Raw genomic sequence first — 16,186 nt, forward strand, 5'->3', positions numbered from 1 at the left:
CGACGCGGGTTCCCGGCACCGCGTCACCCCCCCCCCCCCCCCCGCCTGCTCGCCAGCGCAGAGCAACCCGAGGGCCTCCGAGGCGGCCTCCCAGCACGCCGCCCAATCACAGCCGCTGAAGAGAGGAGTCAGGGCAGGGCAGGGCAGGGCAGAGCAGAGCAGACAGGGCCCCGCCCAAAACCAGCTGCGCATCCAGTACAAACTGCACCACAGACTCGGGAGGGGAGCCGGGCTCGTTCCGCATCGTGACCTTCAGGGCGTGGCGGTACCAGCGAGAGGCGGTACCAGCGAGAGGGGGAATGAGAGGGCATTCGTGGTTACAAAATCCCCACCACCTTCCTAATCCTTTTCAGCTGAAGGAGGTGTGTGAGTGGGGTGGGGTGGGGTGGGTGGGGGGCAGGATGGAAGGACTTTCGGCAGGAAGCAGCCGCCCTATTAACGGTCTCCTCGGCGCGGCCTGCGCGCGGTGGGGTCAGGCAATACAACAGTCCTTCACTGACAAGGGGCTGTCCCTCGCCACTTCCTAACGGCCACGACCGAGACACCAGGGCTCTTGACTTTGTACCTGCCTGATAATGTTTCAAACAAGCCCCTGGTACACTGCAGCTTGGTGGGGGGGTTTGGGGCAGTCTGTGAGAACCATGGTACAGATGCTGGAATTTTCCTGCACGTTCTCCTGTCGGGGGTCGCCAAACGTGGACGGGCCGGGGCGAGGGTGCAGCGGTGGGCCAGTGCTCTGTTAGAGTGGGGCTGGAGGGGGAATCGGTCTGGGGAGCAGCAGGGGGTTTGTCCACAAAAACCGAAACACTGCAAACGAGGAGCCCTGCGAGACAATTAGCGAGGGGTGCCCCGTCTTCTGCATGGCCTGGCACCAGCTATTTTAATGGCATAGAACAAGGCTGAAGAGAATAGAGGGGGGGTGAAGGAATGGGGGGGGGGGGGTAAACAGAAGAAGGGGGGGGGTCACCGGTCCTGCGTACGGCTCGAAAGAGACAGCTAGCACGTCCGAAAAAAACACAGACGATAAAAGGAATTCCGGTGACGACGGGGGGGAGAGCCAGGAGTCAGGCTGTTCGAGGCGCGGGGTAAGGGATTTCTGAGGTTTAAACAAAGCAGAACTCAAACAGACAGATGAGCACGCGGCCAACCGGAAGTCACTCTCACCTAACTGATTTAACCTGAATTCTGTGCCAATGCTATCTCTACGCATGTCTACATCTTCCTCTGACTAGTCACACAATCCCTTGAGATCCATACCCTTTTACATTACCTTGGTGGAGACAATGAATGATAACTGGGGGGTTCAAGCCAACCTACAGTAATTCAACACAGTAAAATTGAATCAGAAAGCATATTGTTATGAACCCCATGAATAACTGATATTCAGATACAGATTGAGAGAACGGTTTTATAACTGCAAATTGATGATAAATGTAAGGAGCTGTTTCCCTCCAAAGAACCCCCCCCCCTGCCCCCCCAAATTATCCCTCCTGCAGTGTTTGCAAGTCTGACATTCAAATTCCTGATACCCATAAACTACAGCCTTCATGTGGTCACTGAAAAAAATGTTTGCTTTCCCCGCTGTCGGCTCGCAAAAACAAATAAACTGGGAGGAGATACCGGATAGCCTAGATGTTTACGCAAGTCCTCCAGACAAAATGTGCATTTGCTCAAACCGGACCCCCGCTTTCCATTCCGTCATGGGACAGAAACTGTAAAAATCCGAATCCAAGTTCTTCCGACTGACGGTTGTTAATTACAGAGAAAGCCGACTCCGCTCAGCTGGTAGAGTTTGTCGGGAATGGGAAATATGCGCAGCGTTGATTCCCTGTGTAAGAGAATTCCGAATTCAGGACGTACCATAAATATCACACAGAGGGGAGGCGACCTTTAAGTTCCACACAGATGTTTTTCTTTCCCTCCACTCAAAGTGCTCTTTCCTGCTTGGTTGAAAAGGGCCTCTCTTCTGCGCTTCTTCTGGGCCACGATCATCGCTCTCAGTGTGTCCGTGCCTCGCGGGCTCGGCCAATGGGATCGGCCCGTAGTTATAACATCATTAAGTTTAACTCTCACCCCTCCCCAAAACTCGCAGCTCTGTTCCGCACAGCTGGGATTCTTCGCCCGAGCCGGCGTGTGCGTGCGTGACATTTAGGTGCGATGCTGTGTGTGTATGTGCGACCTACAGGCGCGATGCTCTGCGTGTGTGTGATGCCGTGATGTTTTGCGTGCGTTCCGTGTACGCGTGAAAGCGTGTGTGTATATGCGCGATGTTCTGCGTGTGTTCGGGAAATGAATTAGTTATAAAAAAAAGATAAATGAAATAAAAATGTGTTAAAACTCAACAGTGATATTATTATTCATAAAAAATAACAATATCAATAATAATAATCTAAAAAAACAATACATAAAAAATAAAATAAAAAATAAAAGTGTAATAATAATAATAATAACAATAATAATAATAATAATAATAATATGATGGTGGAGCTGGGCCCTTTCACCCTGCATGCTAAGATTTGGGAGACAAACACCGTGTCATCATGAGTAACAGGCCACACACTCAGACTTTGCGTTCCCCAGAGCCGTCTAACCTGCCGCATTACACATTTCTCACGTGGAGGTGAAGCGACGAGCCATATGCGTGTGTGACTGTCACACAATGCCTCAGCTGCCAAAGCGTGCCAGTTTGTGTTGATTCGTTGCAGTGCATCGTGGGAATTTTTTTCGCACGATTTGCATGCGCGCCACGTTCCCCGATCGTGACGGCAATCCGTCTCGGTGGAGAGCTCTGGGAGGACGAGCTCAGAAACGAGCTCAGGTGACGGAGGAGGCAGTACTAATGGTGTAGGCTCAGGGACGAGCTCAGGGAAAGGCCCAGGGACGAGCTCAATGACAGGCTCAGGGATGGAGGAGACAGTACTCACGGTGCAGGCTCAGGGACGAGCTCAAAGACAGGCTCAGGGATGGAGGAGACAGTACTCACGGTGCAGGCTCAGGGAGATGTTGATGGTCCTCTCCTCGGTGAAGCCCTTCAGGTTGGGGATCTTGGCGCACTTGAGCTGGGTGCCGGGGGCCGTGTCGCCCACGTGGATCCAGCACACCGTCTCCTCGGCGTACAGGAAGTCCATGGCGGTGGTCTGCTTGGTGCTGGTGGACAGCAGGCTGTGGACCGGGGTGCCGCTCAGGGACGTGGCCTGGATGTTCTGGGAGTTGGCTATGAGGAGGACCGGGGGCCGGTCCACTGGTTCTGAACGGGGGGGGGGGAGAACGGGTCAGCTTCAAACTTTACACTTGCAAATGTTCCAAGTGATGTATATGGTTTTTCAGACTATATAAATATAGACTGGATCAGAATAGATTATTATAGACCAGAATAGGTGGAGTGAAGGTCTATATTTAAATAGGAATCAATTTCTCGATTTTTTTAAATGAAGTTTTTCAGTGTACTGTTAATTCAGTTTAAGATGAGAACTGAAGCACAAGGCAGATTTTCACCTCCAGGAAAACAAAGTCATATTCTGTTATTTTCTAATCCTTTGTTTATGATGTCACATTGCAATTTAAACCTCCTTTGTTAGGGAGACACAGAAAGCCATAACTGACAAGCACTGAGAAACAATATCAAGACCAAAGAAGATGGCCATATATATTTCCCTCCTGAATTGTTGGCACTTGTCATTGTTGTTTATCAGCTTGATCTTGCACTCAAAATACAAGAGAAATCTGACCTTTAATTAAGTTTAGCTGAGTCTATAGGAACATTTATGTGGTCATCCATGACTTCCTGTTTCCCTGGGGTATAAATATGAGGTGACAAACATGCCAAACGCAGTTAGTCATCCATCAACATGGAGAAGGTCAGAAAATAGCTAAACGCCTAAAAATACCCATTTCCACAATGAGGGCAATAATTAAGTTTAACACAACTGGATCTTTTATGAACCTGCCTGGAAGAAGATGCAAGCCTCTCTTGCCCTCGCGCAAAGTGAGGAGGCTGGTTTGAGAGGCACAACATTCTCCAAGGATCACAGCTGGAGAACTGCTTGAAGTTGCTTGCATGGCGAAAGTCATCAATAGCTTTAGCTTGAGATTTGTTAGCGGTATACAAGACTAGGATAGTCCACTGAATGTAATAAGGAATGCTGAAACTGATAGCTCAAACCGTACTCGCTAGATCCTAAATCCTTTACATAAACGACAATAAGAGATCTAATTATCTTGTCTGTTCCCTCCTTGAGTCCCCTAGTTTCCCAACCGTGGCCCAGGAAAGCCTCAAGGTCTGTTTGTTTCTGACGGTACTCAATACTTAATCGATGGACTAAAGCAACTGATTACAACACAGCTAACTCGCCTGACCCAATGTCTTGGGTATAAAATAACACCCAGAAGCAGTGCTGGAGTCCCCTGCTTTAGACAGGATGTCTGCTTATCTGTCTCTCTGTAATAAATTCTACAGATGAAGGGGGCGTGGGGGCACAGCTTAACTCTGTCTGTCTGTGTCTGTCTGGCTGCTTTTTAATGAACACTTCCGAAATGGTATCTTATTTAAGAACTGACACAAATCAACAATGGTGCTGGGTTCTGAAGCATGCATTCAATTGATTCTTAGTCTAATTTTTCCAATACAATCGTCTCTTCCCGTGCCTTCAGTTCACTAGATTGACTTACCTTTCTAATTTTCTAATTACAGACACCTTGCAAATTATACATCTGTAGTATCACACGTTTGGAATGCTTCAGTTTTCACAGCAATATACCAGACCGAAAATACTAATTTAGAAATGGATCATGCAAAAAGAGATTTTAATCAGATTGTCTTCTTTTCTTCCCACAGTTTTTAAATTTTGCATAACTTCTCACAAACTCCTTTTTTTTTTCATTTTGAATTGATCCATTTCTAAATTTGTATTTTCGACATTTCATATCATCCCTCAATAGCAGCTTCTGCCAGGCGTTTCTATGTGACCTGGCTGTTTGTACATGCGTGTGTGTGTATGTGCGCATGTGTATGTGTGTGTGTGTGAGCATGCATCCGTTACCATTCTTAGCCTTGCAGGAGCGGTTGTCCGGCTGCAGCAGGTAGCCCTCCACACAGCTGCAGGTGTAGGAGCCCTCAGTGTTGGTGCAGGACTGGCTGCAGGTCCCATACACCGTACACTCGTCAAAATCTTAAAGGAGAAAAAAAAAATAATTTCAATAAATCACAGCGCCACCTGGTGCCTGGGAGGAGGGATAGCGGTACCTTGAGAGCCTGTGCCAGGGGCTCACCTTCGCAAGTCTTGCCATCCAGGCCGATCTTGAAGGCGCTCTTGCAGTAGCACATGGGTCCCGCCAGGGTCGGGGAGCAGTTGTACTGGCAGTTGAACACCGTGCAGTTGGAGGCGAGCTCTGCAGAGGGGAAAGAGCGGGGACAGTGTGGTCAAGCGCCGCGCGACCTCAGGACAAATCCCCAGCTGGCAGGGCAACTGAACATCAGCGGCAAGAAAATATTTTGACCTTCTGCAAAATAATGACATTTAATGAATCCGCGGTAAAAGCACAGCACAACGGAGTTCAGTGAGCCACGAAAGTAACATTCGGTTTTTGTCGCTGTTAGGTTCAAATGCATGGACGTCAGCTGACGTGACACCTTCCTCAAGATGGTGCTGGCAGTTCAATACCGTTATCTAACCAGCCCTATCTTCAGAAAGGCTTTTTTCCCCACTTCAGGTAATACACTGTCTGTCTCTGTGTGTTACCCAAATAAGAACAAAACTGAATGCTATTTCTTTGCCGGTTTTCATAAAATGGCAGCCTGTGAATCTCAGAGATCCCACTCTGACTGCACTAGATGGCCCAAACAACGACATCTGAATTTCAAGGTGAGCGGGTACTAGTAAGGACTGCCGGTCTCAAGGGCTGCAAATAGCGAACCAAATAAATAAATAAATAACAATCTCCTTCATTTTCACCATACGGGCATAGGGCCAGAACCCCAGTAAATTAATTGGATTGGCAGTTGGCCTGGACAGGACTGTGAAGGGGGATCCACACGGGAACACCGTCTGCTTTGGCCTGCTAATGAATCAATGCCCCCCCCCCCTTACTCCGTCCACCCACCCATCCACCCCCCCCCACCCCCCCCACCAACAGTATGCGCAGATGGGATGGGTGACCCGGGCGACCCATGCTTTTAAACTGATGGGGCATGGCACGCAGGCAGTCGCTAACGTGTCACAACAAACCACCCCCCAGACTCTCCCACCGACCGATGCACCAATGAAGGAGGAGTCAGGGACAGGAGACATCTGCTCCCCATCTAAACGATCTTTGGCATGGCGGGCCGTCTAATGTTGACGCTGGAGCTCTGCTCGCAGTCGCCGTGCTGATAAGCGCACACCTGCCCGCTCCGCGGAAACCGATTCCAGAGCCAGATGCGCATTCGGGCTTACAGGGCCTGGAGGGACTACAGTTCCCAGAATGCTGCAGGCACTCGATATGCCCCCCTGATGCTCAGTGAGCACGCTCGAGGCCTCGCGCTACCTGCTGGGGGTGAGGGTTGCTGTTTTGTGGAAATCTGACAGTTAAAAAAGGGGCATAAGAGAAAACGAGAGAGAAAGTGTGTCAAAGCTGAAAGACACAAGATAAAAGCGAGAGGGATAGACATGGCGTGCGAGAGACAGAGAGCAAGAGGGAGCGGAGCAATGGGAGAAATCTGTGCCGCGAAAGGCCTGCTCGCCAACTCAAAGCGTTTCGTACGCTTCATCGAGCGGACCGTCACTCACAGAGAAACGGCAGAACGGAGCGCGCGACCTAGCGCTAGCCTCCGGCGGTTACACTTACATCACAGACCGGAGGGGGAAAAAAAAAGCAGACAACATCAAAGCAGGCCACACAGCACGCCTTCCTGCCCGACTACCAGGAAGAGGAGGCTGGCTGACGTGCAGGTGTCTGTGCAGGCCCAGACAGGTAGGCAGACACACACACACACGCAGAGGCATAAACACACACTTAGGAGTTTCCCTCCGCTGACGTACGCTGTGCCTATAAATAGCTACCGCTGAGCATTCAGCAGGTATTTCACACAGAATAAAGCATGGGGGCTGGCCTTTTTGACACATTTTTTGGTTGGTATTCGTACAGTAGAACGGACCTGTTTCAGAATGGTGGGCGCATCCAGTCAGTTACAACAACACAACAAACGCCAGGCTGATCAAAAACGGCAATTAGATCAGAACCATGATCACAAAATGAGTGATCCAGACTCCCAAAGATGTCCCACAGATGCACCAAAGAGGAGGGTTCACGGTCAAGAGGCAAATCTCCATTTCTCATCCCCCATCTCACCCCCATCCACTGATTTCTCACCCACCCCAAAACTGTCCCACATCAACCCAACCTCACCACAAGTGAGGCAAACACCTTCTGCAGCACCAAACATCTTCTCCCCCCTATGGCCGATGCAGAGTCAGGGCCCGGGGCCATCCTAAGCAGAATAATGACATTAAACACTGCTTGAACTGATCCGGGATCTGAATTTCATCCCACTCCCACGGTATATTAAATATTACACGTCCAACTGCAGCCAGCTTTGCCAGTCACTACAGCACTATAAGGCTATAAAGCTCTCAACATGGATACCCCAAGCTTAGCCAATTGATTACGTGAGCCAAGGGAGTGCAGGGAAAAAAACAGGAACCTTTCATTTGAGTGTTCATATTCTCAATTTTCCTTTTCTTTAGTTTTTCTGAAAACAGCCCAATATTCATATAATTTATGTGACTGGTGAGACCTGCTGGGAATTTAAGCCAGTAAATGAGAAAACGCTAAACAGTTTTTTCGTTCTAGTTTCATAACGCAAATTGAGCGAGCTGAACCGCGACGCGTTTGCCCGAGCCGCCGCCGCCGCCGCCGCGTCCTTCACCTCAGGCAGCCCGTAAATAACGGAAAAGTCGCGAAGGGAAGTGTGACTCAGCTCGCGAAAAGCGCACGGCTGCAGCGAATGAGGCGAAGGTCAGGCTCCGGGCGGCGTCTGGCGCTCAGGTGTCGCTTCACGTCGGCCCGCGGCCGAACCCGGGGGGGGAGGGGGGGGGGATTTCAAAGCTCCAAGCGCGGTTCAGAAGCGCGATTCGATGGAGGGCGGGGAGCCGTTTCGCGAGGCGGTCGCGAAACCCGCCGAGCGGCGGCGGAGAGACCAGACGCCTTTCACAACGCCTTCCGCGGGTTACAGGGTACTGCTTTTAAAGTGACAAATAAAAAAAAGGGGAAAAAAAAAGAAACAAGTCAGCAATTGGAGCTTGATGATCCGAGGCTTCGCAGTCTGACGGTGAGTCAGAGGTCCGCGTGGACAGCGCTCTTTCCACAGACCGGGGGGGGGGGGTCTGCGGGAAGCACCGAATCAGCCCCTAAACCAACGTTATTAATAGACCTGACTGACGACAGCCACACTTCTCCTTTCAAAGATGGAGAGATGAGAGGTGTGAGAGGAAGGCCTGGCAGGCTGTCCCCAGGCTGGCCACATCCACTAGGCCACACCCAGGAGTCATTTTAAAAAAGACCTGTATGAACCTGGGTACGAATGCGGTGGTATCTGCCTCATTTTTTTCTTTAATTAGGCCAGATACGGTAGTAAACATCCAAGCATAAGAGGCTGTGTGAAATGCTTCCAGGGAAAAAAAAACATCACCGCCGCTATCTATTGATAAGACCTAAGACTAATTAGAAGCAAGGTCGTACAGCTTCCATGTGATGTGTTTTTGCCAATCGCATAGACACTACAAGGCCATGGTGTTGATTGGCCATCTTATCAAAACACAAAACATGTCAGCGGTCAAGTGGTTGGATGTTTACTCATACTGCTCAACAAAAACGCCTCGGTACTGTTAGGTACGGCGGCAGTGTAGTATAATGGCTAAGGAGTTGGTCTTGTAACCTAAAAGTCGCAGGTTCGATTCCCAGGTAGGACACTGCCGTTGTACCCTTGAGCAAGGCACCTAACCTGCATTGCTTCAGTATATATCCGGCCGTATAAATGGATACAACGTAAGTTCGCTCTGGATAAGAGCGTCTGATAAATGCCTGTAATGTAATGTAATGTAATGTAGGTAATTGTAAGGTTAGGTAATGGCATACAGGCCGTGTTGTTCATGTTACGGCTATACGTTACAGCCTTCAGGAATGTAGCCTATTAGCGGGCTTTCATTGGGTTTCACCGCACTGCATTCTATTTTATGCCTTTACTTTCCTCTTTTGTTTGCTGCACATCGAGAAGCCTGCTTTACAAAGTGGGAAACTTATTTCTATTTTGTTAAATGAATAGCCAACCCACTTGCGCTGCAGAACACAATTCACAGTACCGAATAGATCGATATGTTCTTTTCATTATAAGGCCAAGTTAGCGGCTAGAAGCGCAGATCGGAAAGACAAAAAAAAAAAAAACAACTAAAGCGGTTCACTTGTTCATTACGAAGTTAAGCATTACTAAGCAACATCTTTTGTCACCATCGCAGTTCAGCCAGCCTGCAATAAAAAATGTCAGTGGTCCCTCCTCTCCTGTGGAGATTTAATAATAATTTAGTATAATTTAGTTTCTTGCCGTTATGGCCCTCATACACAATGCAAATCCTGTTTTAATGTTCCTTTGAGCACGTCTTCATAAAACTGCCATATACAACTCATTAATTAATAGGCCTGTTTGGAGTCATTCTTTTCATAGGCCAAATAGTCGGCCGAGATTTTAAGCTTATCAGTTAATCATTATTAGTCGATTCATTTGGTCGATTAAAAGAACTGCACAAAATTTGCATCCCTAGTAGAGACTGTTCTCTGTAAAGCTGTCAAAACATTTTTCTGGAACTGTGCGGACCCAACGCAACCTGTAACATCGACCAAGGTGTCCTTCAAAAGGTCCCCACTGAAAAAATCACTAAAAATGATTTGGTCCCATGGCAACGAGAACAGAAATCCGAACACGATGGCAATCTCTGTTCAAGCGCACCTTAACCCGTCAATCGGCCACCCCCGCCTCCCCCGCCCCCCCCCGCCTCCCCCGCCGTTTGCGAACGTGCAGTTTTTTTAGCGTGCGCCCCAGACGCCGTCGCGGTGACAATGCGGCTGGCGGCGATTACGGGAACGGGCCGGGCGGGTTTTTTACCTGTGACTCACGCCACTGTCTGCAGTGGAAAGACTGGCTCGGAGCGGCCGGGCCCCAGGCGCCGGGTGGTCTGAGCGCGTGCGCACACACACCGCCGCTCTCTGCTAAAGCGCTCAGACGGTCCTGACTGCGCGCTCACAGACAGACACGCGCGCAGACGAGCACACGCACACGCACGGAGGAACAATGGATGCATGCGCACAAGCACACGCATGCACAGACAAGCACTCACGCGCGCAGTCTCCATGCTCTCACACACACACACACACACAGAAACACTGGACACAGATGCACACACTTATACACAGAAACAATGGATGCAGACACGCACACATACACACAAAGCCAGTCTCCATGATACATGTTCACTCACACACACACACACACTCACACACACACACACAAAGCCAGTCTCCATGATACATGCTCTCTCACACACTCACACACACACACACACACACACACACACACATACACACACACACACACACACAGCCAGTCTCCGTGACACACGCTCAGGAACCAAGCCCACCCCAAGCAGACACGCGTACGCCCGCAAGCGCACGCACACACTCGCACGGACGCTCCACACCGACCAATGAAGGCGAGCATTGAGGCCGGGCCTCCCCAGGAGCTGGCAGTGACAGGGGCCGGGTCGGGCGGGCGAACGAGGGGGCGAGCGAGCGAGCGAGCGGCAGCACGTGGAGTAAACAGAGCGGCCACTGAGGACGGATTAAAAGGCCCCGCTCAATCGTCAAGGCCGCTATTGTGGGGACGATACGCGACTCTCTGCTCTCCCCCAATTATCCACTTCTGAGGGGGGCGGGGGGATACGGAGGAGACCCACCCCCTCTTCACCCCGAGCAGCTGCCCCAAGAGAGACAGAGTCAGAGAGACCGCGAGAGAGAAGCAGAGAAAAAGCGAAAGAGTGAAAGAGAGATATGTGTAACGTCCATGCTTTGCATCTATTTTTATCAGATACACAAGTTATAAAACGATAAATATAAATGAATTTTGGTTTTCATTTTCAGCAGTTTCTTATATTTAATATTTAGTGTTAATATCGCTTGTCAAATGTGCACTTGTTTTTCTGCACTACCACTAGTGTCTCATGAGAGAGGGGGGGAGAGAGAGAGAGAGAGAGGGAGAGAGAGAGAGAGAGAAGCCTCCAATTTGGCCATCATTTGCCCCCCCCCCCCCCCCCCCCCCCCCCCGCCCCCCCCGACACAACCCCAGAGCTCAGCCCTGCCAAGCCCCGCACAGCTGGGCCTTCTCCAAAGCCCGGTGAGACAGAGCAGCGATAGTCCTCCCTGTGGGGCGGTCCCTGTGGGGCGGCTCGGGCGCTGCCCGCTCATTTCGCGCCGCCGCTAGCTCAAACGCACCCCCGCCCGCCCCCAGCCCAAGCAAAGGGCCCGATCACAGAGCCCTTTCAGGACCCGCTCGGGCCCCAGGGGCCGCGCCCCGAACGCCTCCTCCGTTTCCGCGTCCCGCGTCTGTTTTTCAGCGAGTTAGGGCGATTACACGGGGTCCCGACATCCTGAGCCCGCGCATCAGCACCTCGGCGCGTCCGAACCGCACGAGGAAACCGGCGAGGCAGAGAGGACTTCTGGGAAGACCGCCGGCCACGCGGTCTGACTCGCAAGGAATTGTATTCAAACATATGCGGGCACCATGGGATATGGAGTTTAAGAATAACAGAGAGTCTCTCTCTTCAAGTCGCACTAGAAATTACTTTTAAAATTGCGTAACTGCCTTTTATCCATTTCATTTGTCTTTCGACTGTCAGTGACGAACATAAAAAAGCATTCCCTAATTGCTGCATGCGATCCGCTTTTTCTTTAATAGCTTTGATAACCTTCCTTTAATGAAGGCATGTGTGCTTGGGCACTGAGAACTGCAAATGGGGCCACCCTGCAAGGCTAGCTTCCATACCACTGGATGTACCAAAATGCCAGTATCCACCCATAAAAAAAGAGTCCATTTTTTTTTTCCATTCCAAGGCATGCCACAGACACCGGAGGAATAACTGGTATATGAAATATTATATATATATATTTGACATTCCTACAACACTTGGCTGCTGACTTTCCGCCGGCTTTATATTAAGTAACAGACCCCCCCCCCCCCTCTCCATAGTGAAATGAGTGCAGGACCCACATCTGCTTGTGATCAGCAGCAGAGGCGGACATTTCGCGGCAGCACCTCTGCGTTTCACAACCTTTCCATTGAAAATGCTGCGATGGCCCAACACTGACTGGAAGTGACGGGGGGGGGGGGGGTGACTGGAGGGGCTCCATACTGGGCTGAGGGAACAGACACACGGACACTGACTCACCGCACCTACGCACGCACTCACACACACTCTCACACACACGGTCATACACACGGTCATACTCGCGCACATACAGACACATACATACACACACACATACACACACACACACACGCACATACAGACACATACATACACACACACACACACATACAGACACGTACATATCCGCACAGACATATACATATGCGCAGACATATACATAGACACACACACACACGCACACATACACGCGCACATAAAGACACATACATACAAGTACAGACATATACATACATGCGCGCACACACACACGTACGCACACACACAGACACACACGTGTCTACACACAAACAAACACTCACGTAAACACGCGTAGACGCACGCCTTCTCTGGCTCATTCTCACCATGGACAAACACCAGCCCATGCATGTCCTCTCTTATCAGACAGATGAGGAAACCATATCAATCTGAGATATCATGCCAACCTCCCACATTCCACTTCCAGCCGTCCTCCCTGTCAACAATGACGGTAATTATCGAGAAAAAAAACAAAAAAGGAAAAAATAAAAAACAAATAACAGCATGTTCTCTAGGTCATCGGTCTCGGGGTTGTGTTCCCTGGCCGGAAAATGGAGCGGCCCCCTGGTCCGGCTCCAAGCTAACTCGGAAAGTTTCAGACGAACAACAGGTATTCCCAGAATGAGGGGTCAGAGTCGGACACGAATGGAAACTCCCAGCAGATAGTATTATCAATATTTTAGCCATCACCATGGCAACCAGGTGGGAGTATCACCCCAGGAAAGCCAAGGATGTGTAGTAGTGCTCACAGTGACGCAGTCGCACTACTGTGGAGATGTTCCACAGGATTTCAAACTTGCGGGCGCACGATCGTCCAGCAGGGGTCGCCGGTGGGCGATGAGACGCCGTCATCCCGGCCGACCGCTACCCTTCCATCCCTGGGCGATGCCACAGCCAATGGGCATCACCCCTGGCTCTGTGCCCAGACGAAGGAGTTCACCTCCCAAACGCGTCTGCGTTCATGGGTTCGATAAATATGCAAAGGAAGTTCCTGTCTGAAATTTTTCTTATTTCAACTGTTTGCTTTGGGTGCGCACGACCATTTTTGCGAGATTACGAGAGATTTTATTCCCGTCATAAGCGCTAACACTTTATATTATATGTTATTTTTAATATTTCGCGTATTTTTTTTGTTGCGAAGAATCCAGTGAAATAACAGGGAGTCGGAGCAGTTGAGGATCCCTGCAGGTGAGCACTGGGCCCGTTGCGCAGCTGCAGCCGAAAGGCTGGTAGGGGAGGGAGAGAGACGGCGGGCTTTCAGCTCGTTACAGCTGACCTACAGCGGAGCGGCGTGGCGCGGCGGGGCGGGGCAGGCCCGACGGGGAGGGAGAGGAGCGCGCGGCTCGCCCGACGACGGCGGAAAAGGCAGGCGCGCCCTTCTCCGTTCGGCACCGAGGCGCGGCGGGCGTCCCGCCGAAGGCACCCGCGAAACCGATGGGTCTACTGTCAGAGACGTTTCCTTACAGCCAGCTGATTGCCCATTTCTAAGGAATCGCAAACTACATTCATTCTGGTTTTTTTTTATTTGATTTTTTCCATTTGCAACAATTGGCATATGATCACATGACTCCCTTCCTACTCCATCACCCCAACTACACAACCGAGGTTCATGTCATCGAGCTCTCTGCGGCAATTTCTGTTGTCAGAGAGAGCTCGATGACGCCTGCTGTGTAGTTTTTAACAATATCGTAAATCTGGGGAAATTTTTTTACAATATATAGATTTTTTACAATCAACTGATATGCAAAACACATTGTTTGGAGACAGTGGTTGTGTAACTGTTTGCTCATGAGGAGAACAGATTTTTTAAGTTTTCCTCTATAAGAAATCATATTGTTCGAAACCACTTCCTAGATCCAGTCATTTTTTTTGTGGTGAGCAGGACTTGAACACTCTATAGGTCAGGCTAGTGTGTGTCTGACAGGGTGAGGGTGTGTTTGAGTGTGATGGAATGAGAGCGTGTGTGTGTGTGTGACAGTGTGTGTGTGAGTGAGTGAGTGTGAGGGTTTGTGTGTGTGTGTGTGTACCTGTTTGTGTGTGTGTGCATGTTTATGTGTACATGTGCGTGTGTGTATGTGTACATGTGCGTGTGTATACGTTTACCTGTTTGTGTACATGTGCATGTGTGTATGTGTGTACCTGTGTGTGTGTGTACATGTGCATGTGTGTATGTGTGTACCTGTGTGTGTGTGCGCGTGTGTGTGTGAGTGCGTGTGACAGTGTGTGTCAGTGCTTGTGAAAGTGTGTGTGTGTGAATGCGTGTGACAGTGTGTGTGTGAGTGCGTGTGACAGTGTGTGTGTGTGTGTGAATGCGTGTGACTGTGTGTGTGTGTGTGTGTGTGTGTGCCTGTGCGCGCATGTGTGTGTGTGCACGCGTGTGTGTGTGTGAGAGTGCGTGTGACAGTGTGTGTGTGTGTCTGTGCGCGCGTGTGTGTGTGTGTGTGTGTGTGTGAGTGCGTGTGACAGTGTGTGTGTGTGTGTGAGTGCGTGTGACAGTGTGTGTGTGTGTGTGAGTGCGTGTGACAGTGTGTGTGTGTGTGCCTGTGCACGCATGTGTGTGTGTGCACGCGTGTGTGTGTGTGTGAGAGTGCGTGTGACAGTGTGTGTGTGTGTCTGTGCGCGCGCGTGTGTGAGTGCGTGTGTGTGTGTGTCTGTGCACGCGTGTGTGTGTGTCAGGGGGAGGGGCTTTACCTCGGCAGTGCGGGCCTTCGTCCCAGCCGTCGGTGCAGTCGTGGACCCCGTCACACAGCTTGCTCATGTGGATGCACAGGTCTGTGCCCAGGCACTGGTACTCATTGGGAGGGCAGCGGGACACCCGACTGTGCGGACCTGCAACACCACACACACACACACACAAATCAGCATGGATAAACATTAACCACACGCACACACAAACACACACACGAATCAGCATGGATAAACATAAACCACACGCACACACAAACACACACACGAATCAGCATGGATAAACATAAACCACACGCACACACAAACACACACACACACACACACACACAGACACACACACACACAAATCAGCATGGATAAACATAAACTACACACACACACATACACACACACAAATCAGCATGGATATACATAAACCACACGCACACACACACACACACACAGACACACACACACAAATCAGCATGGATAAACATAAACTACACACACACACATACACACACAAAAATCAGCAAGGATAAACAAAAACCACACGCACACACACACACACACACAAATCAGCATGGATAAACATAAACCACACACACACACACACACACACACACACACACACAAATCAGGAAGGATAAACATAAACCACACCCACTCACACACAAACAAATCAGCACAGATAAACATAAACCACCCACTCACACACAAACAAATCAGCACAGATAAACATAAACCACACACACACACACACAAATCAGCATAGATAAACATAAACCACACGCGCGCACGCACACACACACACACACACACACATATATGAATCAGCATGGATAAACATAAACCACACACACACACACACACACACACAAATCAGCAAGGATAAACATAAACCACACCCACTCACACACAAACAAATCAGCACAGATAAACATAAACCACACACACAAATGAATCAGCAAGGAAAAACACAAACCACACACACA

The 16,186-nt window shown here is 50.0% G+C and overlaps 1 protein-coding gene across 2 annotated transcripts in view; it reads right to left on the reverse strand.

Moving 5' to 3' along the window:
- The window catches only part of LOC118211312 (low-density lipoprotein receptor-related protein 1-like), a 161,802-nt gene that overhangs the window by 95,080 nt on the left and 50,536 nt on the right, over positions 1 to 16,186 (reverse strand). For both annotated transcript variants that reach the window (XM_035388439.1, XM_035388438.1), the window contains exons 3-6: positions 15,216 to 15,353; positions 5,269 to 5,388; positions 5,040 to 5,168; positions 2,984 to 3,247 (exon numbers count right to left, since the gene is read on the reverse strand). In XM_035388439.1, the coding sequence (XP_035244330.1) occupies positions 2,984 to 3,247; positions 5,040 to 5,168; positions 5,269 to 5,388; positions 15,216 to 15,353 (651 nt within the window). The remainder of the gene's footprint in view (positions 1 to 2,983; positions 3,248 to 5,039; positions 5,169 to 5,268; positions 5,389 to 15,215; positions 15,354 to 16,186) is intronic.

Source organism: Anguilla anguilla, chromosome 13 (assembly GCF_013347855.1).
Source record: "Anguilla anguilla isolate fAngAng1 chromosome 13, fAngAng1.pri, whole genome shotgun sequence".
Taxonomy (NCBI): Eukaryota; Metazoa; Chordata; class Actinopteri; order Anguilliformes; family Anguillidae; genus Anguilla; species Anguilla anguilla.